General features: G+C 42.8%; 4 protein-coding genes across 10 annotated transcripts in view; 1 reads left to right on the top strand and 3 right to left on the bottom strand.

Moving 5' to 3' along the window:
• Positions 1-4,393, bottom strand: part of nhsl1b (NHS-like 1b) — a 69,370-nt gene extending 64,977 nt beyond the window's left edge. The window contains exon 1 of one of the 4 annotated variants that reach the window (XM_081717903.1): positions 3,586-4,393. In XM_081717903.1, the coding sequence (XP_081574029.1) occupies positions 3,586-3,916 (331 nt within the window). In that variant the 5' untranslated portion in view covers positions 3,917-4,393. The remainder of the gene's footprint in view (positions 1-3,585) is intronic. The other 3 variants (XM_081717906.1, XM_081717904.1, XM_081717909.1) reach the window with 3 other exon arrangements.
• A 612-nt stretch (positions 4,394-5,005) lies between these two features.
• Positions 5,006-12,363, bottom strand: acbd3 (acyl-Coenzyme A binding domain containing 3). 4 transcript variants are annotated; one of them, XM_035524587.2, is made up of 8 exons: positions 12,023-12,363; positions 10,890-11,031; positions 10,282-10,422; positions 9,653-9,811; positions 8,959-9,133; positions 8,544-8,730; positions 8,028-8,312; positions 5,006-7,882 (listed from the first exon to the last, which is right to left on the bottom strand). In XM_035524587.2, exons 1-8 carry the CDS (start codon positions 12,282-12,284, stop codon positions 7,671-7,673), a joined length of 1,563 nt encoding a protein of 520 aa, XP_035380480.2. In that variant the 5' UTR covers positions 12,285-12,363; the 3' UTR covers positions 5,006-7,670. The 4 variants fall into 4 exon arrangements, with proteins under 4 accessions (XP_035380480.2, XP_026854764.3, XP_081574036.1 ...); XM_026998963.3 differs by having other exon boundaries at positions 5,006-7,885; positions 12,023-12,359; XM_081717910.1 differs by lacking the exon at positions 10,282-10,422 and having other exon boundaries at positions 5,006-7,885.
• Positions 12,364-15,834: 3,471 nt separating this feature from the next.
• LOC113570571 (kelch repeat and BTB domain-containing protein 11-like) lies at positions 15,835-19,595 on the top strand. The gene is made up of 2 exons (XM_035524393.2): positions 15,835-15,900; positions 17,348-19,595. The coding sequence occupies exons 1-2, from the start codon at positions 15,835-15,837 to the stop codon at positions 18,542-18,544; spliced, it is 1,263 nt and encodes a 420-aa protein (XP_035380286.1). The 3' UTR covers positions 18,545-19,595.
• A 730-nt stretch (positions 19,596-20,325) lies between these two features.
• Positions 20,326-24,335, bottom strand: ccr6a (chemokine (C-C motif) receptor 6a). The gene is made up of 2 exons (XM_026998987.3): positions 24,166-24,335; positions 20,326-22,538 (listed from the first exon to the last, which is right to left on the bottom strand). Exon 2 carries the CDS (start codon positions 22,519-22,521, stop codon positions 21,385-21,387), a length of 1,137 nt encoding a protein of 378 aa, XP_026854788.3. The 5' UTR covers positions 22,522-22,538; positions 24,166-24,335; the 3' UTR covers positions 20,326-21,384.
• Positions 24,336-24,403: the final 68 nt, after the last annotated feature.

Below are 24,403 nucleotides of genomic sequence, written 5' to 3'. Positions count from 1 at the left end.
GTATGGCCCCCACATGGCTGTATACGTTCCTGAAATTGTATGGTCATCCTCTTGATAAGACTGCGGATCAGGGCATCAGTGATATCCTGGACAGTCTGTGATGCAACTTGGCAGCATCAGATGCACTGATGCATAATGTCTCAAAGGTTCTCAATTGGATTCATGTCTGGGGAACATGAGTGCACAGGTCCCACTACAGGACATCAGGCCCTCATTCCACCCACATGGAGTCTGTTTCGCTTACTTCCTAATTGGACAGATTAATATTCCTGAGGTTTAACTGACTTGGTGTTATACTGTTATGATTAAATGTTCCGTACATTTTTTTGGAGAAAATTTTCCTTTTCTTATACAAGCACTTTTGAATCCAATCCAGAATGAATCCCAGCCAGTGCGTCTTTTCCACCCATCTGAGCACCTGAGCCATATAACCAAGAACTGATTACTTGACTTTTGGAGGTTGTGTGCTGGAATGCCAATTTGGAGTTATCAGTCACCGAGTCCAGAACTGCTGGGTTGCAACATCACCTCCATGCTTCATGCCCCAACACAGAGGCCTCGTACCAGAAACAGGGTAATTCATCTGGGTCCCCACAAGCAGGTCGCACCGGCAGGCCCCTTTGCTCTGACCGGAGACACAAAAGCAGCAGGGTGTGCTCCCAGAATTCCAAAGTCCATTCCCACGAGCAGCAGAGCCACTGGAGGCCAGCCAGAACACCACAAGGGGAAGGAGCAATGGACAGGACTTCTTAATGCCGCTTACTAAACCAGCCACGTGTGTGCTTCAACTCAGCCAGGAGGAAACCTGACTCAAAAGCCCTGGCAGGGAGTGTGTGCTAATCCTGAAGCATCACAGACACTGGCACAACCTCAATGGCCTGGTTCGTATATACTAGTGAGCGTTGACAAGAACTAGCTCACTGAACTTCAGTCCACACTGAGCAAGATATTTTTTTGAATTTCAGTGGTTCAAGCATTTTGTAGCTTTTGTGGTCAAAAAAGTGAGCATTTATGACACACACATACACATACTCTGCATGAGTGAGTGTGTGAGTGAGAGTGTGTGTTTGTGTCTGTGTGAGACTGTGGTCACAGAACAGAGGACAGGCCTGGTGGTCAGAAACAGAAGAATGGTGCTGCTCTTTTTCCCAAGCTAAGAGCTCGAGGGGTGAGAGGTGACCACTTTCCCTGAGGTCTGGCTCCGGCGCTGGGGCCATAGTTGGACCCAGACAACCTTCCCAAGTCAGAGCAAATGTCCCACAGTGCACAAAGAGCACAGAACTCAAGGAAAGTGGAAAAAAGACTGAACACAAAAGCCTTCCAGAACTGCAAAACAAAACAAAACCAAAAAAAAAAAAAAAACCCAATCCTTGGCTATGCTAATTTAGTTCTGCACGACAGAAAATCATGCAGGCCTATAATCTCAGTGTCTTAGTTAAGAACCATGTCTGTGATGTTTGACTGCACATGTGAATACTCTGAAAAAAATAACATGACCACTGTCCTTGCCACCATTACTTACAAACAACATATACCATCATAGATGCACATCTGATTATTATACCACTGAGGCATGTAATGCATATATATAACATATAATGTTATATATATGCATTACATATGCATGGTATAGCTAAAAAAGATAATAAGATGAGGACATCACCTACATGCAGCCAAAACCAGTCAGGGAAAGAAAAGCTAGGAGCCTACACACACACACACACACACACACACACACACACACACACACACATACACACACACATACACACACACATACACACACCAAACACAGCAATCTAGAGGATAAAGAGAGGAATGCATGCGCTCAGAGGTGTGTGTGTGTGTGTGTGTGTGTGTGTGAGTGTATATTTGTGTGTGTGCGTGTGTGTGTGTGTGTGTGTGTGTGTGTATATTTGTGTGTGTGTGTGTGTGTGTGTGTGTGTGTGTGTGTGTGTGTGTGTACAGGTTTTCTGTCACTAAATTTCGCTGTCTCCTGGATGAACAAACTTTTCTGTTGGCCTGACTATGACAGAATTAGAACTAATTAAACTCTTTTTAACATGACCTACATTAAACCTCACCAGGCATTGAACTCAAGTACCAAGTGACTTGTTCACAAGTGATACGTACTGGATATAATGCAAAAATTGCCATCCCAAGATTCCTTAACAGATTCTATGGAGCACTGGAACTCTCAGCAGAAAGTATCAACCTGCCAGCAAAGAACAGACTACAAAGAGAACAAAACACTTAAGTCTTTTATATACTGTTCCTTTTACAGTTTATATTGTGTCAGGTATTTGGCCTCCAGAAACAACAATATTGAGCTTTGACCCAGTATTTCCACACATGCGTGCGCGCGCGCACACACATACACGCACACACAAACTGGGTCTGTGTCTCCTTTCCCAATCAAGATGATGAAGATGGAGACATTGTGAGTTGGTAATGTGTGGATAGGTAATGTGACTTCATCAGTAAAGCCCTCTGAGGACATACTAGACTGGTAACACAAACTCTACATTCAGCACATACTCCTCCACCAATCCACACCTCCTCAATCTCCAGACGACAGGAATGCCCAGGGACAGAGCAACACCTGACCGCCTGCTGTAGCTGCCCTATGAGGTTGGTGAGAAGTTCAGAGTCATTATCCAGTTCCATGGTCAACAGAAGAGCCAAGTGCGCACACTTCAACCAAAACTTAGCCTGCCATCACACCCTAATACCATGGTGGCCATCAGACCCAAGTCCATATAAGACTCATTTCCAAAGGAACGGGTTGTGTTTGGCAACTAAGCAGACTGCAAACAGATGATTAAGTCATGGGTTCTGCATAAACTCCAATTTACTTTGTACCCATCAACGTGCCACCACCTGAACCACTAATCTTAAAAATCAACACAAGTACCCTGAAGAAAACCAAGCCAGAAAGACCGGTTTGCTAGAACATGTAGAGGATGTGGTGTAGTTACTGTTTTCACACAATTCTAAATGTAATGGAAACAAAACAAATAAACTCAGCAAATACGAAAACTATTATCCAGGTTAACTCGTACAAAATGAAAGCAAGTGATTACCGAAAATTATTAGGAATATGCATGTTCGTGCTTACTCTCCGGAATTTTATAGCTAGGGGACTGTAAAACCGTTAAAATAACATACTTATTAAATGCTTCGTTAAGTTGAAGTTTGCTTGTCCCGTTTGTTTTAATGACAGTTCTGTGAAGATGACAGCCTGACGCTTCGTGTTCTCTATCAAATCGTTGCGGGGCGTGAGAGGCGTGAGGGGGGCAAGACACAGCTCACAGATGGTCAGGACGTTGCGGGACATCTATCAAGTCTGACAGGACTTTTGCCCCCCAGAACGACCGGATTTGCATAACCTCAAACCAAACCGACGGATCACGCGTCTGCCCCATAACACGTTATGTGACATTCGCCTTTGAGTCTCATGTTTGTTTACGACTAGCTAGGGTAGCACTGACGATTTAAAATATGTATTAACGAAAATGCATGAACAAACGACATACATAAAGACAAGCCAATATCCCGACCCAAACGGAAACAAATAGCACTTACGTATTTTAACTTTTCTGTGGTCAAACCTCCCGGCGGTGTTCTGCAAGTTTTCCAGGCGCCCTTGGATCCTGTAAGTTCTTTCATATATCATTCCAGCCTGCATCTCCAGTTCAAAGAATATGTCGCTTGCATGTCGTGATAGATCAGAAAGCTGACGGAGAATGCTGCTGAGAGCATGACAGCAAACCTCTTCCAGGGATGAAAACAAAACAGATTTGCGAACTTTGCGACCGTCCACTATTATGAACTCATTTTCTTCCTCCGGACTACGATCGTCCCCTTTCAACCTGCACACCCTTCGCGGCTCTATGGACCGTTCGTGAAAAGGCATTTTTTTTCTTTCCAATAAGACTATACTCAGCCGAATCCCAGTTAAGTCTGTGAAAATCTAAACGGTGGCATAAAAGATCATAAATTGCTAATAAAAAGTCCAATTCAGTAAGGGTCCCGCCATATTTTTTTAAAAGATGCACCAGAAGCTAAGCTTCCCTCCGAGAGACGTTGCTGAAGTTGGTATTAGACAGGACATGCTTTGAAACAGGCAAGCCGAGTAGGAAAAGTGAGGGGAAACTATGCAGAAAACATGGAAACGCAAAGAGCAACCACCTGTAGAAACTGGGACTGGAGTCTCTCTAAAGCTGTGAGAAAGTTACCTGCTACAGTCGCAGGCTGTCTGTAAAACGCGGACTGGACTCTAGGATCGCAAATGGTTTGCTTAAAATAAAAGAGGTTTTGAATATTTCGTTGTGATACCTGTAACAGTTTCCCCTGTAATGCATATCAATTTAAAAACTGCAAGTAAATTATTCATAGTTAACAAATAGCTAAAACAATAAACAATTCGAGAAATGATTGTAGATAGTGACAATGTCAGTAAATATAATAAAGATGTGATTAACATGTAGGAAAACATTAGAATTAAAAATTATGTATTGTAAACACGTAAATCCAACTATATAAAAACAAATCCAACTATTTTAACGTCATATAATAAAATAAGTTGCATGCACCCCCTTGTGGGCTTCAGAATATGACAATTGTACTTCAGAACAAAAATGACCAGAACATAAAAACTACGCTTGAATGTCTGGCCTTCATCCAATGGTCAACAACTAAAGTATGTTGACCATTGTGTCGTCTCGTGTTTGAAACTGCTGAGTCGGCACTTCTGGTGGGATGTTCACAAAGTTACTCATTTCCCTGCTAACACACTGTCCTATCTGATACTTCCTATTTACACAAGGAAAACATGACCTCAAGCTGATCTGCAAGGTCTTTTTTTTTCCCAAAATGACAGGACTAAATGTTTGAGCTTGACATAGATTAAGTGTTTATAAATGTGAAATAGAAATGTGAAACTAAATAGATGCCACATCAAGGTACATTCACTAAATGCAATACACATTACGGAGACAGGCAATACGGATGAACATAAGTTTAATTAAGATTAAATATATGCTCAAAGACACTCATTCTCAAACTCATATAGATCATACAGGTCAAATCAATACAAAATGCTGTTTCTTCATGTCCTTATCATATGAAATTTAAATTTTTTCACTTTGTAAACAGGGAAAATATGCAATATACCGTTTAACTCACTTCTGCCTTTTACTAAAATTCCTTAGTCCAGCGTCATCAAGCCCAGTGTTGTTTTACTTTATAATGCTCTGACTTCCCATTATTAACAATCAGGGAAATAAGAGCGCAAGATAATGTGCGTTATCTTAAAGAACAGGTCTGTACAAACTTCAATGATGTTCTCTTTGGGTCGCTTTTGTGCGGCAGGTTCTGGCGGTGAGCGTATCATGACACTCTGTGCACTTGTGGACCATGTCACAGGTGCAGCCACGTACATGAACGAACAGATTTACATGAATGTACTTGCATGTGAACCCGTGTAGGACGGCTGAAAGCATAGAAGCCTGCTTTGAATCACACAGGCATACGCAAACACACAGGGAACTTATATTTCAATTGACCATAGCATAGTAACGCCATCAAACAGCAGTGGGGATGAATGTAGGCTTAGCGAACAGTGATGGGTCGTTACGAATGTAGGTTCAGTTAAAAGTTCTGATGAGGATAATGCATTCTTGCAACTTGGAAAAAAAAAACAGCTCGTAACATCACAATCGATAAATTCATAGCAGTGCTCACTGTAATGGTCTTCAAAGCTGCAAACAACCTTCTAAACAATACAGAAACAGTCAAAGCACTCCTAGATTCAAGGGTTGCTTTTGGTAATTAGTATAATTAGTCAGGCAGCCACTGTAATATAAAAGATTGTGAAGGACAGAAAACAATTTTTAATAAAGATAATTAATTGTTTTGTGGCAATTATAAAATTAGGAAATGAAAAGGCTGCTTATTTACAGTTTGTCTGAATGTGGCTTCCTAGAACTACAGACGTCAACAAAAGGTAACAGTGTGACAGACCAAAAAAGGCAAAAAGGTTTGAAAGTTTTTTTTATGCCACAATATAAAAAAGTCAATACTGCCAATATGAGATTGATGACAGAAAGAACTTAAAACAAATACCTTAAGTAACAGTGAATAGCTCAGCCAAGAAAAAAAAAAAAAAAGCTCTTCCAAAAGGAGAAAAGATTGGCTGGGAAATGAGTAACATGTAATGACAGACACACCAAGAACCCTACTCTGCTAGGGATATTTATAAATATTTATTAAATGCTTTACACGCAATCCAACCACATTAGCAAATGTTGCAAAAACAAGGTCTTTCCAAGGCCTCCAGCAGCTTTGTCCAGATATGCTATCCCCACCCTTTCATCAGCAGAAAAGGCATGTCACATTCATCCTATTTATTGGGTTCTTTTTTCAGGAGCCACTGGGTGGCACATGCTATACGCTGCCATCGGCTGGTATTCTCAGTGGTGGCCTACGTGAGGAAGTCCTCTGGGAGCAAGGCATGTCAAGCCCCTTTTCCATTACCACCTGCAATTGAGTGGAACCAAAGCCACACCCCGGGCTCGGCGGTGCCGACCTGTCTACGCATGTTTCCACTGCAAACAAGAACACTAAAGGAGGCGTAATGCTTACCCGGGTCACAGAACGATGAGCAAGAGCTCAGATAAGTATAGTTAAAGATATCAGGGAAACGTTTGCATTAAACACGCCTGTGGACTTGCCGGCATGGAGGCAGTGTAACACACCAGTAACAATCAGCAGGGAAGCAGCTGAGTGAACGGTTCATTCTTGCGTTGGCAACAAGCCAAAACACATTAGGGATGCTGACAGCCTGAAAAATACGGTGCTATCCCAAAGGTTGTCATTCTTTTGTTCTGGAGTTTACATATGGAAACATCTGTTTGTTATATTTACCGCAAGTCTTTAATATGTGATTGATCACTATAGAGCTTAAATGTCGCCATTAAGCGCCTGTTTTTAAAATTTTTTTTTTTTTTAACATTCATGTTATGTAACACATGGATAGTAAAGAATAACTACCAAGCCAGAGCTGAACAGTAAAGAGACTAAAAACAGATATATTTTGTCCTTGCTTGCCAGAACTATGCAAGTATGCTTCAGGGGAAAAATAAACTATGCTATGTCCAACTAGGTTAACTTAGCCTCAGTGTAGGAGATCCAGAGTGGCATTCCAGTACCAGAAGAAAGGGAACAGACATGGCGCCAGGCAGTGGTGGAAAAGCAGTATTAGTTAGTCCCTTCAGCCTCTCCCTGCTGTGTCACATGGTTCCCTGCTGTGTCCGAACATGACCCGATAACCTGCCTCGTTTCTAGTTAGGACAAACAGCTTTATACATGGCCCGAGCACCTCTTTGGGTGACATTTGAAGATGAAGGATCAAGTCACACTGGTTAGAGAAGACAATACTATTAACAAGCACAAAGTCCTAGAGCACACCTTTCAGAGTGCAAAACAGAGGTGGCAAGGATACATAAGGGCCATATCGTCCTAAACTCCAACAGCATGAGACGCACCCCCACCACGCACCCGCGCACACACTCGCACGGGTGTGCGCAAAACACACGCACACTCTCTCTCTCTCTCTCTCTCTCCCCCTCTCCCTTCCTCCCCTTCCTGCTCCAGTCTTGGCTCCAGGCTTATCTGGTGTAGTAGACTCTGTAATAGACACTCTTGGACCTCCAGAGTGAGTAGGAGTTGTCGAACTTGAGCAGGTAGATGCCGCGTCCAGGGTACTGGTGGCTGCCGGCATACACCTCCTCATGGCAGTCCCGCCGGTACACCGGCACTATCTCGTCCACCTGCGGCTTGCCTGCTCCCTTCCTGGCCTTCTCCTCCTCGCTCTGTGGCTCTGCTGTGAGATAAGAGGGCCTGATTAACTCAACTCTGCTCACTTAAGCCATTAGTGTTAAGGAGAAATTACCTCAAATACAAACTGGCAAACAGGAATCTCGCATTCATGCGACGATGTCCTCTCGTGTCGGTTTCCCCCTTACCTTCCTCGTCCTCATCTTCGTCGCTGGACTCGCTGACGTGGACGCTGACGGACGCGTTGGCCGTGTCCGTCCATTCAAAGAACACGCCAAAGCCGATGTCGTAGTGGTCGGTGGCGAACTCCCAGAAGAGGTATGAGCCCTCCTCGTGGGTGGGGACGCGGACAGTGACCACCTCGCCTCGGCCCACCGTGATCACAGAGTCCACATCCTGCCGAATCTTCTCCTTAAAGTCCTTTATCTGTGGGCGGGTCCACATGGAGGGGGCGGCTATCACCGGAGAGGAGTCTAGCGACCAGGAAGGCGGAGGGGAGAAAGCGAAGTTATGAGGAGGACTGAACAAGACAAATGGATCAAAAAAAAAAACAAGTTGTGCTGTGACACAAAAAAAGAAACAGACAACAGCTAAAAAATAACAATAAAAGCACATACAGGTTTCAAGTGTACTCAGTAAAAATGGCTAATAATCTCTCTCGAATACTGAATATCAATATGGGAGAGTCAAATCAAAAGTCTGACCAGTGGGGCCGTTCTCTGTGACCTCGTCGGCGGGCTCCAGGTCAGCCTCTCTCTCCACGCTGTCAGTGGTCGACTCCGCCTGGCCATTCACTGTGGGAGCATCCTCACCAACAGGGGTTGCTGAAACCTCGCTGGCCTCTAGCGTGGCGAGAACTACAGCATCTTCCTGCTGCTTCTGCAGGGCCGCCTGAGGCAAACAACACAGCAGGCACTACTAACTGAACTCTCGCTCACAGAAAACATGGGAAACGTACTACGCATCCTTTCATCTGAAAGCATGTCGGGAAAGAACCGGCCGTTAGAAGCTTCTGATCAGAGCTTTAAGCCGAATGGCGACCGGGTGCACACTCTTCTGTAAATCTGCCAAGGTATCAGGGCCGTGGTGTGTGCGTGTTGGGTGGGGGTGTTGCCGTACCTGTTGCTGGGCCAGCTGCACCTGGTACAGCTGCTGCATGTACTGCTGGTAGTGCTGCTCCTGCAGCTGTCTGATGAGGATGAGCTGCTGCTCGGAGCTGTCAGGGTACTGCTGCGCCGCGTACTGCTGGAACTGCACTGCTGTCTGAGCGTTCAGAGCTGCCATGATCTGTTGCCTGCAGGTGGCAGAGGGGTTGTGGGTCACGTGATCAAATGAGAGAGGGTTAGTCAATAAAGCCATAAAGCCCCCACCCCCAAAAAAGTCTCTTCCCACTGATTTTTACACTATTTCGTTGCGCAAATAAAATCAATGCTAAGGATAATATCAGTCAATATCGTGACTGAAGGTTCCTTTGTGTAGAAATCAATATAGGCACAAAAAACATTTAGAACTTTAACAGCGGTTCTCTGTCATCGGTGACCGTGTTGTTGCCCTATTGATCGCCAGGCTCTGGCCTTTAATCCCATCATCATCATCATCATCATCCTTAACAGCAATCAGTCACATCTAAGGATCTGCTTCATTTCCACTCTGATAGCCAATCAATAGCACCAGTGAGTTCAGGCGAGTCGTAAGGTCTAAACTCACTGACTCAATCAGGTCAAGAACAAACCTGCTGTGTGCATGTCACTGTGCTTTAACCCAAGGCATGCAGCACACTACCCATAAACTCCCACACCCCTCTGCCACTCACTTCTGCTGCTCCACACGGAGTCTCTCCTCCTCTGCATACCGCCGCTCCTCCTCATCCCTCCTCAGCCTCTCCTGCTCTTCCCGCCGACGCCTCTCCTCCTCCTGCCGCTGATGCTCGCGCTCCTCTTCTTCTCGGCGCTGCCGCGCTTCTTCCTCTCTTCTGCCATACGTACGCGCGGGCGCGCACAATGTGTTTCATTATTTACAAGGCAGGAGTGATCTAGCATAACCACCGCCAGCCCCACATCAGTGCAGTTACAACATACAGGCCTGGCAGATGATCCAATACAGAGGTATTAACATTCTGAGAACAATCAAAGAAAACCTATATTCCCAACTACTGTTTTCAAACATCATTAGTGTCACAAAGGGGTCAAAAAGTCAAGTCCAGGAAGAACAAAAACCTGAACTTTGAGGACACTTTATTGCCCCAAGCACCTCCCCTGTCACACACAAACAGCAGCCAGGAGTTAAAAGCCAAAGGGCACAGACCCTGGCCAATGGGAGCGAGACACACTGCCTACTGTCTCACTCCTCCTGTTCTGGGGACCTGACTCAGAAACCAGCAAGGCTACGAGCTCTTCCCACCTGTGCAGGACAGGCAATGGCAGACAGATGGGAAGGCCTCACCTCTTCCTCTCCTGCTCCTCCTTTTCAATCTTGTGTGATGCGACGAATGGTGCGAATAAGCTACAGCATTTATTCAACAGCTTGACAAACTCAACCATGGCCTCATCCTTCTCCATATTCCCCAGAGATGCCCATTCTTTCCTGGAATGAGGACAGTTAACAGTTATGTGGTTAAGTGCTGCAGAGTTTAAATGAATACACTGTGCATCTTTGTTACGGCAGGGGGTCGAACGTGAGTTTTTTGGTTGTTTTTTTGTTTTTTTTTAAACTGCACTAGACAGATGACATACAAGCAGCAAATATGCACATTAGGCTCAGTTAATAATTAAAATCATTTGTCTCAGGACATACACTGAATGAAGAATGGAAAAACAGGGTCAAGGAGTAGTAAATCAATGTCTAGGAAGAAATTACATTAAAAACGGGTTCTAAGCTGTGTGCACAAGACACTATTGCAAGCCACTTATTTTGCTCTAGTTGTCCATAGCACATAAGCCACATACCTAAACACATAAACAGCCATTACTAGACAGTTCGCTAAGCACAAGGCAACAGGCTGAAAGGTGTGCTCAGGCTAATGAGAGGCGGGCCCATGCTAATGAGCCTACCTGCGGTCATTTCCCAGCACGTCGAAGAAGCCCACCTCCGGAGAGGCATCTGGGTTGTAGGGCCCCTGCAGCACCTGCTTATAAAGGGCCACCAGACGGAGCTTCTCCTCATAGGTCGGGTGGAAGGCCTTGCCATCTTTTTCTGTAGCCATACAGACAAGAGCACATCTTTCATTAAAATTCACTAAAAAGAGCTAGTCAGCGTGAATTCTGCAAGTGAAAACAAGGACAGTACAACAGCTATATTCTTATACAGGTGAGGTTGAAACAAGGTAAAAACAGCTCATAGCATTGGGTGAAGCTACTAGAACTCCACTGACTCTAAAGCCACTCTTTGTTAGACGCCAACATGTACATCAAGTCATGGAACTATCGATGCAGCCAAGAACATTAAGTTGTAAGTGAACACATAGCTAATGGTACAATGAACATCTTAAACTCACCACTAGAAAGTTAAAAGGTTCCACATTAGCTATTGTAAACACTGCATTTCACCGCTGGCACAACAACAAGCAATTTACAATACTGCTATACACATGTGCTTGGTGGAATACAATGTTTGAATTTTAAGATTTTTGTAGAAGGAACGGGCACCATCCGGTGCAGAGCACCTATAAACTGCAAGCTGCAGGGATCATAAGCTGTAAGGAGCTCGTCAGCACCTAAGGCAATACACAGACCCACTTCCTGCAGACCATGAGAGTCCTAACTGTGAAGACAACGTTGCGCAAAGCACCTAAATCTTGTCGTCATCACACCCACTCTGCTGGCTCTAGCGACTCCACACGACACCTCCAGCCTGAGCTGCAGCTCTGCCGTGTGTGTCAGACCTGACCCTGAAGTCTAACGTAGCGACTACAGCGGCCTCCAAATGCGCCTCGGGTACTGGCGTGATCTTAAAACCGCAACGCAGGAAAACAGAAACGTAAAGTTGCCAGGTACTGGAAGACATGCTTGGCTAAAAAAATATATCACAGAACTAGTTAGGTGGGATAGCTAGCTACCAAAGCACGCTAGCTAGCCAGCTGTAGCTAGCTACCCAAGACTGGTGCATTAACGCTAGAAACTGTTATCATATACATCAGTCTTTATAATAGGCGGGTTATAGAAATCGGCGAACAAATCGCAGGTACCTTTAAAGAATTTCAGCGCCAGGCCGTAAAGCTCAACTAAAGGAAACCCCCAGATCCTCTCCACCGAGGTCTTGGCATTTTCGCCCCTCTCCGCGCCGTCCCCGCCGGCGGCGCTCTGCTCCTCTGACCGGGGGCTGGACGGCTCCGCCTGCTCCTGCTCTCCCTCGGAATCCGGGCTCAACGTTAAGCCGTCGATGGAAACTTCGAGACGGCTTGAATTTCCACTGTTGAGGTCGCCGCTCCGAACCTCAGTCGCCATCATGCAGAATGTCAGCTGAAGCAGCCACGTACTTACTTCCGTTTCACTTCTGCCAGAATCCTTCCGCTTCTTCTTCTTCTTCTTCTTGAGAAGAAATGGCGTACTGCAAAGACTATTAGAATAGCGCCATCTAACGTGAACGAAAATTAGTGAAACCAAAATAAAGCCAGAGTTTTCTAACACAAACCCTTTGTTGATTTTGATTATTTAAAAAATATTCAAGTCCACCCCACATGAAGAGCTGAGTTAAAGTGGTTCATTGGTGGATTCATAACTTTAGTTATAGTCCTTGTGAATTCTAGAAATAACACATGCATCGTATTGTCCGTAAAAGCTTTCTCCCAATACATTGTTCTTGACTGTAGACTCTCTGAATTGTCTTCTTGTTGCTTGTTTTACGTTGTAAGTCCCATACTAATTCTACAACCACTGATATCAGTGTTTAGTGTAATTTCTATATTGGCGGATCAATAACAAGTGTACTAACAGTCTAGACTACGTGAAAATACATATGTTGACGGTTGCTATATAACCACAAGTAAATTTTCGAGGGAAGATTACATATATTTGCAAATATAAATTACACCAGCAGAGGGAGCTACAGGCATTGCCACTGACAGATTCAAATACGCTTCGAATAGTGACGTTATCTTAAAGATAGTGCCTGGAAGAAGTGGATGGGACTATATAATTTAAAAGTAATTAACAAATAATTATTTTAATAACAATTTAAAATGTAAAAAGATAACATGTCTCCGGCCCTGTAAAATACTCATTTTACGGTAAACAAGATTTTACACATCCAAAGCAGGTTTAAAGTACTATTTAATAACATTTAATCTCTTCACAAGTGTAAATGAATATTCTTAAAGGCTTAACGTATCGGTCAGACCTGTATTTATATTACTTATATATTATTATTATTCACTTGTGGAATTTATATCTGAAAAATATTTGATTGAAAATATTCGATCCAGTGGCAACCCAGGACCGACTGGAGGGATTATATCTCACAGTAGGATCTGGAATCAGCTCTGGAATCTGTGTCAGGGAATAAAGAAGTCTGATCTGATCTTCTTAGCCTGTCATCACCACAAGCCTCGCCAGGAATGTGTGTTGTGTTCTGAACTGATCTGTAAGTGTACACTTAAAGAAGCACTAAGCGATGTTTAAGTTTCCTTCCCGATATGACGGCTCAAAACGGCATGTAGGAACATCGATAGTCAGTACAACCTTCGATACCCATTGATAAAGGCAGAGCCAGCATTGGCATTTTCCACACGGAGAGCACCAGTGAAGGAAAAGTGATTTTAGAGTTATATTTGTTTTCTGCTCGAATTTGTTCTTATTTCGTTGTTGCTTAGCTATCTACCTAATACCTACGATATCGTCTTTTGACGCTAGAATACACGCTGACTGTATTTAGCATTAGCTACTAAACTTACCCAAGGTAGCTAACTAAGATAGCTAGTTAACCATCTATTTACAAAGCAATCATTCTAGTAACCGGCACATCACCATACCATCCTTTTTTTCTTTTCTTTGTGTGTGTGTGTGTGTGTGTGTGTGTGTGTGTGTGTGTGTGTGTGTGTGTGTGTGTGTGTGCGCGCGCGCGCCTGCCTTTAATAGTGTTTGAATCCAAATCTGGAATAGTAAAGCATTTGTTAAACTGATTCTCTAGCAATTTCTCAGCAGTTAACTAGCAATCCATCAAATACAAATATCCTAACTAGCTAGCCAACTCTGCTTAGTTAAAAGAGTCTTAGTGACTGTTGTGACCTTAGTATAATCTGGCCATTTATTATTAAGCAATGTCTAATTGCTGTGTTAGCTAGAGAAACAACTCCTGTTCTATCATTTACTTTATAACTTTATCGTTTTATTTACTTTATTATTTTAATGTATGTTAAAACACATCACTGAAGAAAGAGCGCACATAGTAAATATAAATAACATACAAATCAATAACCTACAAAGTTTTGCTTGATTGACAGAAGCGAGAGGCAGCGGTTATTCAACGCTATAAAACTCACTAACGTTTGCATCTTTTTTAGGTAAAACGCTACCTGGTGTCCATCCGTAGCATTGGTATGTTAGGGAAAAGTCTAACGTTACCATATGTAAAGCCAGAAAAGGTCATTTTGTTTATTTATGGTCAGCAATGCCATGTTGTCCATGCGTCTGGTACAGCTAGCCATCGTGTGATAGTGTAAATGATATTGTAATTACCTATATAAAGCCGGGGAGCAGTACAGACACTCTGCTACAACCCAAACGACAGGTGTAGCAGGTATTTGGTCATTTCATAAGAGGATGAACTTTTGGGGGAAAAAATCGCTTGTTGCTCCTTTAATATTATACCTTTTGTCAAGTTGACTTTCTGCCTCATGGCATTCGTCTAGATGGTTTCATTCGACTGTGGGTTTATTTTGTTGAATGTTGAATGTAAATGTGACAATCAGAATTCAATCTACATGAAGCATTCATGCAGTCTGTTCATTACTGTAAAGTTGGTTTGTGTGGCTTTACAGAAAGCATAAGTCTTGTCTGTTTATGCCAGTTTTGTATCTCAAGTCAAACCTTACAGTTACTCTTTCTAAACAGCATCATAAGCCTGATTCTCTAAGAGCATCTTATCATTTTAATGGGGTGTGGTTCTGAAATCTGTACCTATGCAACATGAAAAAAATAACATCAATATGACTGCAAGTACAGAATTACTCGTTTATGTCTGGAGGTACTGGCCATGTGTGATTTATTATTATGGACTAGTAGAATTTTCATGATGAGTGTTAGGAAAAGGGTGAAGATGGTAATTATCCTCCTTGTTTACTCTGAGTGGTACTTTGGGTAAGAATGATGTAATTTGAAATTACGCAATTATTGAACTCAGTCCTCTCTCTCTTACTAAATTCACAATACACTTGATTTGCCAGTTTTTATTCAGTATATCTAAGATAACTTGTCTTGTCCTTCACATAGTCATGCCACATTTTTTTTGCTTGTTTTTCATGCGTTACATATACTTACATGTACAGCTACCATATATAATATACATTAATACAGATGTTTAAGGTTCAATCCCTGGGTCTGGCAGGTGCAAAAACATTACTAATGCAAATAGGAATCCTTGGGCAAGACTCCTGATGCTACAGTTCACCTCTAAAAAAATGAAATCCAGACAAAAAGAGTCCGCTTGAATGTTGCGGAACCAGAACAATCCATTGGCAAGGGAGATGCTATAAATCATAGATGGAGAGATAAGGAGTTAATGGAATACTTAGTAGAAAGCCAAATGAAAGGGGCCACATAAAACACGTGAACTGTAATGCTACAGAATGAACCAGACACAGGCGGATCAGCCAAGAACACTGGATGAGCAGAAAGGCCTTCAGTTACATACAAGCAACTAGTTATTTGGCACTCAAACCAAGCCTCCCATTACAACTTAAAAAGGATCAAGTGAAGGAGAAATGCCAAGTACTGCAACTACTTCTGGTGCACATGAGACCCGAATAGTAGAATTCAGGTATACTAAAGTGTATAAGCGGGCATGTGTGGCCCAGCTACCCACATGCGGAAGATGATCATGACTAAGATAACTTTATCTGTTGCTGCTGTAGGTTTCCTTAGTGGCAAGCTACCATCAGATAGTGTGCAAGCGGATATGAATGCAGCAATAAGCGCAATTCCAACCACCAGTATAAGTAAAACCAACAAGCTATATCAACTGGGACCAACCAATCCTGTCTCTGTGCTAAGTGAATTTTAATGTGAACTGTAGTGCACTGTGAAAAATTGCAGACATATAATACATGAATAATTTTAGCAACTTTAAAGATAACCTGCAACTGGTCTCAGTTTGTGTATCAAGGACTTTGAGCATGGGGGTTACAGAGCAGTGACCCTGAGAGCCTTTCCCTGGCTCATGTGACTAAGAAACACAACCTGCTGCCTTCTGTCTGCATGGCAATGTACACTGTCAACACATTACGCTTTTGTTAAATCTGTCCCCAGATTTGCAGCAATTTAATGGTCTAAATGACTTAAATAACTCACTGAACTATTTTCCCAAGGAACACTAACCAATTATGGATGTATGTAAAAAAAAAAACTCCCCAAAGAACAGGGAAAAAACTGGTTTTGAGTACTTATATAGGCTACCTCTACAGCACTATGGTCTATGACACTCAGATTAACAAAAGCTACACTCTGAAGACCAACAGAGGTCTTCCCACTCCTGGTGGCAAATAAGAGGAGACCGCTAAACAGAAAAAAAAAAGTCTGAATCCAGGAGGAAGAAAATTAGCTGGACATGTTGCAGATCAAACGTTTAGAATTATGGAACCATTATGGAACCAACTCTGAGACAATGTAAGAACTGGCAACATAACGATTAGTTTTTTAGATTTGCACAGATGACAGTCAGATTCCTCTAACTCTTTGAGACAGTGTGCACCTAACTCATATTATCCAGAACTAATATACGTGTCCATGATATGAAGATAGCGGGGAAATGTGCTTTTTCGAACTTTCGTATTACGTCTCCGGACTTAAACTACTTCTGTCCCCTGCGGCCAGAGTGTGCGATGCTTACATCAGTTGTTTCCAAACCAAAATGACCGGCAAAGTCGGAAAGGCTATTAAACAGTGATTGCCAGCTCAAGTATTAGGCGGTCGTATCATTCTTTTCAAATCAGAGTCGAGCTTCGGAGAGGTTCAGAAACAGGCGACTGCTGCGCCTAGCACTATTGTCATTGTACTGGAACAAGAACATTTCAGCGCGGAAGACGTGGCCGTGCAGACAACGGGAGTTCAGCTGTACCGAGCGGCGTAAGGAGCGCGTATAGATCGGCCTTTCGCTGCGCACAGAAAGAGTTGCTGTGTGAAACACGAGGAAGGAAAGTTGTGACACAAAATAGTGGAAGCAGCGCATTCGGCAAAGCGCAGCGGTCTGGGGATCCTTGAGAGGACAAAGACCGAGGACAAAAGAGTTTTGACCACCTAAACTACCCTGGCGGAATTTACAGCACCCGATGGAGGTCAGTCCGAAAATGTAATTATAGAGGTCAGCAGCGAGGCTGAGATTTGGCAGTTTCGGGGCGCATCTATCAGCAGCAGTCAAAACCATGTCTGATCAGATAACAATTGAAAACTGTTATGAATATCTGGTCTCAGCAAAAAAGGAAAAGCTAAATGACTTACGGGAGAAGGCATACAAATTTATGAGTGACAATTTTTTGCAAGTGTTGCGGGATTCAAGTGTGTACGGGCGCTTGACGAGAACAGAGAGGGAACTGATTCTCACATTGCGCATGGAAGGGAAAGAATCTTTAATGGTTGCCGAAATAAACGAAGTGTTTGATCGAGTCGGAAGCAGACCACCAAGTAGAGAGCGCAGCCGCTCACAGAGCCAATCATCTATAGGCTCATCTATAGGGTCGATCGATGAGAATTATATGATATATTATTACAGCGAGAGGGCTAAGCAATGGAAAAGTTTAACCAGAATTCCGGATGAGATTAACACAAAAGGTTGTGGGATGTGCACTATGTACAACTACCTGTTCGTAGCAGGTGGCATTAGAGGACAAGGTGACAGAAACAAGCTCTCAGACAAAGTGTTCTGTTATAATCCAGTCACTGATTCGTGGAGCGAAATCAGACCGCTAAACCAGCCGAGGTCCCAGCTAAAACTGGTTTCAATGGACGGCTACCTTTACGCAATTGGCGGAGAATGCCTTTTCACAGTGGAGAGATACGACCCTCGGGCGGATAGGTGGAGTCCCGTTGCCCCGCTACCCAAAGGAGCGTTTGCGGTGGCGCACGAAGCGACAACCTGTAACGGCGAGTTGTACGTTTCTGGCGGATCTTTGTTTTACCGCCTGCTCAAATACGACCCCAAACAAGATGACTGGGAGGAGTGCCCCTACAACAACAGCAGGAAGAGGTCTGCAGACATGGTGGCTTTTAAACACTTCATTTACAGGTTCGACGTTATCCGCGAGCAGGGCATGAGCGTGTTTAAATATAACACGGTGGTAAAAATGTGGCACCAGTGCGCTTCCTTTCCCCAAACGATCCCCGCCTCATTTAGGTGCGCCGTCAAAGGCAGTCGGGTTTTCTGCGTGAACAAACACCAGACGCTGCAGTTTATTGTGGGGGAGGACAACGAGCGTTTCGCGGAGACGACCCTGGGAGCGCCGCTGGAGTCCAAAGGCGTCCTCCTTCCATTTACTCTACAGCTGCCAGACAGAGATTAATGATGCACCGTCACACCATAGGCTTTGTCGGGAAACGCTGACAGATTTTGTTACGTGATGCAGACTATAGGCTTTAGCCCGTGTCTGTGCTTTTTTGAGCCTGAGCCTTTCAATGTGCCACATTTAGGGTCTTTGAGTGTGAGGGAAGAAGAGTAGGTTGATAAGTAACTACTAGTGATATCAGTTTCTTTGCTGCCTTAAAAGTGAATCAACTTCCTTTTGAGAAACAAATTCTTCACAAACAACTGCTGACATATTGTACAGTGGGGTTTTGAAATGCGTCGTTGGGAGGGTCTTTGTTGCTAAGAAATACTGGATGAGCTTTGTAAAACACTGGAGAAAGGTGAGAGAAAGGTTTTCATCAAACAGTGTCATTTGGCAGGCAGTCTTCTACACAAGGACAAAGAGGTGTTCTTATAATCTCCATTTCAACCTTGTCTAGAGGAACATTGAAAAATCCCCCCCCCCCCCCCCCCCATCTAGCTAATTGGCTGCAGTACTCAGTGCCAGATCACAGTGGGACCATATGTCTGATCATTCATAAGTCATGGTCTATCTTGGTATGTAGATGACAACAGTGAATAATAAATACATATGACCTACAGGCTATGGCCTTAACTAAAGCTATGTATATTAAGCATTCACAATGTCACGTTTATTTACAGTCCAGGTCCATAATCGCCCTCTTTCGTTGTTTTTCCGGTATTTGTAGGTCACACTAATCGTAATTTGGTAACCATATGCACAGTACGAATGTCTGAAAAAGGAAGTGATTTTACCATTGCCTCTTGCAATAAATGCCCATAAGTCCATAGAACAATATATAGGCCAAATGTGTATGAACATAATGTGCGTGGGATACAATTTACATGTATGTGTATGGAGGATTAAGTGCAGTGTTGAGTGCAGTGTCTGTGTGCTTGCGCTCAGGACCAAATAAAGTGGTGTGAAATTTTTTTGCCTTATCACAGATCTCTCTGGCATTTCGTAAGTAATTTTGTAATGCATTATGCTTCTGCATAAAGGAACCAACAGGGTCCAGTGTGACTGTTTAGTATAGCAATAAAGTGGGGCTTGTATAACAACACTTTAGTGGATGAATTTTATGGTGAAAACATTTTGACTTATGCACTGCATTTAATAATGCATAAGCAACTTACCGTTTGAAACACTCAAGAAAGAAATAGTAGCAAGCTAATGGTCAAGGTCATCTGAAGCTATTTAGCCTTTTTTACTAAAGCAGACTTTAGCTTAAAGTCTTTACAGTAGGCTAAAACTTACTTTATGGACAAATGGTTTTATCTTGCGCTTATTCGTTTGGATAAGTATAAGGGGAAACGGTCATTGGGTAGTGGGTGTAAGGTTGTCTCCCCAAGGGACCATCTAATGTAGGCCTAACGCTTAAGATACAAGAGGTTAAACTCCATGTAAAAAGCTATACTGAATAGATGATAAATGTCTGTGTATTCTTTGTTCTATGTCTAAATCATATGTATGTTTTACTGGTACTGATGATGCTTGCTTTCCCAGGTCTGACAGATTATTAGGTTTACTCTGAACACTCAGTTACCATGACACCCATTAATTATCACAGAGGTCAAGCCCATAGGTTAAAGAAGTCTTTGCTCTGAAGATTCACAGTGAAAAGTGTGTATGTTTGAATTTGAAATTACACTTACATTTACACACACACACAGACACACACACACACACACACACAGAAAGAGAGAGAGAGAGATTGAATAATTGTTTGAATAAAAATGGAAGTGCAAACATGGAGCTTAACATGGTACTTGAAGTGCCCTGTGTGTAATATATTTCTTAAAATTAGACATTTTTGCACATTTTACCATTGCATTAGCATTCCTGCAATGTTCAAAAGATTCAGTGGCCCTCTGAACGAACAGATTGGCTTTGTTTGGTGAAATACTCAGAGGTTCTCAGAGGTTCAGTGGTTCCCATTTTCCTTGCAGAAAATGTAAAAGAGTCATAGAAAAAATGATGAGAGACATAGAGAAGCATGTCCAAAACCTGCTCTTTTCTTCAAGAGAAGTCAGACATATAGAGGATAGTCAAGGGGGCTGCGCAATCCAGAGAACAAATGGGAATAGTATCTTTTCCAAAACCCAGGGAAAAAATAGGCTAAATGTTAAACTAGCAGTGTATCACTGTTGTACACTGTCAAGCCCTGAGTGTGTAATTAGCACAAGTCTGCATCCCGAGCTGTACTAATTGTAGTTTGCATACACCTGGCTGAGGGGATAGAAAGATGAACTCTTGTTTTAATACCTGGTGGGAGAATGCCCTGCCACAGCGTTCAACTAGGAAATAAATTTGAATGTAAAATCACACTGTCAAGGTAGAAACACTGTGTTGGTTGAATCAGAAGTAATGTTAGAAGATTTAGCATTTCATTGAGGCTGTGTATTCTGATATCTTTACAAAGTTGTACTTTTGCTCTGGAAGAAATATTTAATTCAAGCTTTTCTCGTTTGCTGTGGTCAGTTTTTTTTTAAACTTTTTTTTTGCTTTTTCATTGAAATCAAGCAGTGACAGCACAAAGATAAGATAAAGTGGCCCATGATAACATCCAACACAACATTGGTATTAGCACCACTTACTGGATAATATGAGTAACAGCATTTAAGAAACAAAGTGACAGAATGCTGCCATGTTTTAAAGTATTTTAAAAATGTGAAAAATTATACATACATAAAAAATTGATATAAAATGCATTACACACTAGACTTATGTACTGGACTGAACATTACCCTATTAAAGGCCATAGTACTAGAAGTAATATGGAAGTATGCCAGTTGAAGCAGGGGGTAGCTTCTGTTTCACATGGTAAAGGAGGTGGCGGTCTCACAGGCGGAGCCCTCAGAGCGTCGGGAGGAGAGGTAGGCATCGGAGGTAGGCCGTGACATGTGCCGCGCCCCCATGTACTTCTTCCCCAGACACCAGGCGTCCTGTAGGATCTTGCGGAAGTGGTTTCTGAACTTGACCCCGACGAAAGCGTAGAGCAGTGGGTTGAGGCAGCAGTGCAGGTAGGCCAGGCTCTCAGTGAGCACCAGCACCAGCTGTGTCCTCTCCTCCTCGGCACAATCCTTCAGGTGGAACATGTGCACGATGTGATAGAGCAGCGTGGCGTTGTAGGGCAGGTGGCAGGTGATGAAGACCAGCACCACGGTCAGCACCACTCGCACTGCCTTGTGCCTCTGGAAGTTCTTAGCGCGCAGCAGCGTGACGAGCACGCTGGAGTAGCAGAAGGCCATGATCAACAGAGGCAGGCAGAAGCCCACCGCCACCTGTGAGCTGGGCACCAGCACCTTCATCTGCCGCGCCGTGTCATTCTCCTCAAAGCGGAAGTAGCACACGTACTCCTCCTCCAGCAAGGCTGCGGCGCTCACGTTGTCGTCATAGTAGTTGCTGAACCTGAAGCTCTCCTCCATGCCGCCGTAGCGCTGGTAGAAGATGAAGGTGGGCAGGGCCAGGGCCAGAGCCAGGAGCCAGACCACAGCACAGCTTACATAGCTGTAGACCAGGGCCTGCGAGCGGAACCTGAAGGAGCGGCGGGCCTGCACGATGGCCAGGTAGCGGTCCAGGCTGATGCAGGCCAGCAGTAGGATGCCGCTATACAGGTTGATGCTGTAGATCCCACGGAGAAGCTTGCAGGACCAGTTGCCCAGCGCCCACCCATTCTGCTCGCTGAAGATGATCATGGGCAAGGCCACCACGAACAGGATGTCAGCGATGGCCATGTTCAACAGGTACACGTCTGTCATGGACTTGGTGCGCTTGTAGAAGGCGTACGTAACGATGACGAGGGTGTTGCCAATGAAGCCCACAATGCAGATGACAGAGTGTACGTAGATCTGGAGGAACTGCTGAACGTTCAACATTTGCTCCATCCCACATGGCTCCTCTATATCTCCATATATATCTTGATCACTGTCATTATTCAAGGAGGAATTCATTTTCAAATCTCTATAGTCTGGAGAAAGAAATATATAGGGCAGGGCTATAAGACAGATATATACATACATATCTGCAATCAGGACATATAATCAGTTGTACATTGGAGAAGGCCTGCTGATTGTTTTGTTGAGTGCCTTTGGACCACTGGGATTAAGGATTTGTCATTTTCAGCATCAAGGGATTTTAATGATAATGGACAGTGCATTGAACAGTACAATGGACAGGACGTCTACATTGCCAGCTGTTAATATGGCAGCACTGAAGTTTGAAAACTTAAAAAGAACTGGGACCATTTCCCAAAAGCATCAAAGTGTTAAGATCCTCTTAAATGAGTGTTCCATGTAATACTTGTTCTACAATATAGAGTTACTGTTTTGATGCTTTTGGGAAATGCATCCCTAATCTACACTCTTAAAACCTTAGAACCCCATGGTATGAATGTTATGATTTAAACATCTGCTATTTTGAACATAAACCTGCTTCACCTCTTAGAACTTTAGAAGCACTTTGCTTGGACAGCATGGAGGACCACTGTATGAAACATGAAGGACCTCTGTGAAAAGCACATCTATAACATGGTAGTAAAGTTGCTGTGATCACTAGGCACCATTATATCTTGTCATTAACAAACAGGACCAAATGTCAATCTCAAATTTAAGTGAATTTGTCAATTTGGAGCGGATTCTATAGTTGAAGAACATTTATTTATATTGTGCAACATGTACAAATGTTTAAAAACATCTTAAATATGCTTTACAGGTATGACTATCAAAATGAAAACTCTAAAATGCTGCTTTGTAGTTATTTTATATGTAGTTATAAAATGCTGCTTTGTAGTTAGTTTGATACTGCAGAAATAGGAAATCTGCAGGAATCAGGTCATGAAAATGTTCTAAAAGCTACCAGGAAACAAGAATCAAGATGCAATCAGTGACCTATTTATGTGGTATTATAGCCTTCAAAACAAAGCAAGAGCTCAGGACCTAACGAAACAGAACTCATGCAAGCTACACCACAATAATTTTTTCCACACTATATTACATCTGGCAAGTAACATCACAGGATGAAGCCATATATCTTTCAATATTTTCACTTTTAATCTTTCAAGATTTTAATGGAGATGATTTTTGCAGTTTTAAATCGGCTTGATTCATGCGTTGCTTAAAAATTATGATCTATATATTAATATAAAGGTTCACCAAAGCAGAAATTTAAGACATAGAAAATGTCAAAAACAGTCATTTAGAGAGTTAAAAATGTAAATCTTCTATTTATGAATATAAGCAATTAAAACTCCAACATTTTTATGGTCTTTATTGTAAAAAAGGGAATTGGTAATGTCCATAAGTACCTTATTTTAGTTCTTTACTAACTACATGTAGAAGGAAAAAGTCAAAACATCAGTGCAGTGTTGCTGAATTGCAAAGATCAACTACGTACACACAATGTCAAATAACTGACCTGGATTATACTAATCAGCCTTTCCTGCGTTTTTATTTTCATAAATACGCAAACAAACATGATTAAAATAACTTCAGAAAACAGTCAGTTTACTTTGAAAATTTTCTTTCATTTAATAAAAGCCACTTCATTAGAAGCTGAAAAATTCTAAAGTGAGCTAAAATGAAAGAGAAAGATCTTACCCCTTTTATGCCAACTTAAACTTACTCCTGCGTGCGTCCGACGCAACTGTACGATGATCAGTGTGCGCACGCATTTGAATGTCTGAGGTGGAGTCTTTACAGATATGACCTGTATCTTTTCTGGAATGCTTTGTATATTTCACTGCCAACTTTCACACACGCCTTCACGTTCACTGGGCTTCTAATCATGTGAACAGAGTAGTCACTGGCTAAATAGTGAATAGGAAAAAAAACACAA

Source organism: Electrophorus electricus, chromosome 7 (assembly GCF_041902795.1).
Source record: "Electrophorus electricus isolate QZ-2024a chromosome 7, ASM4190279v1, whole genome shotgun sequence".
Taxonomy (NCBI): Eukaryota; Metazoa; Chordata; class Actinopteri; order Gymnotiformes; family Gymnotidae; genus Electrophorus; species Electrophorus electricus.
This window is presented reverse-complemented; position numbering and strand designations above follow the sequence as displayed.

Excerpts from the sequence above, each read along its gene's own strand:
- acbd3 (XM_026998963.3), bottom strand. The coding sequence starts at position 12,284 with ATGATGGCGACTGAGGTTCGGAGCGGCGACCTCAACAGTGGAAATTCA. Across the intron at positions 9,134-9,652 it reads CTCCGTGTGGAGCAGCAGAA|GCAACAGATCATGGCAGCTC; the intron begins GTGAGTGGCAGA and ends TGCCACCTGCAG. Across the intron at positions 8,313-8,543 it reads CACAGAGAACGGCCCCACTG|ACTCCTCTCCGGTGATAGCC; the intron begins GTCAGACTTTTG and ends CCTGGTCGCTAG.
- LOC113570571 (XM_035524393.2), top strand. The coding sequence starts at position 15,835 with ATGTGTGGCCCAGCTACCCACATGCGGAAGATGATCATGACTAAGATA. Across the intron at positions 15,901-17,347 it reads TAACTTTATCTGTTGCTGCT|AGGTCAGCAGCGAGGCTGAG; the intron begins GTAGGTTTCCTT and ends ATGTAATTATAG.
- ccr6a (XM_026998987.3), bottom strand. The coding sequence starts at position 22,521 with ATGAATTCCTCCTTGAATAATGACAGTGATCAAGATATATATGGAGAT.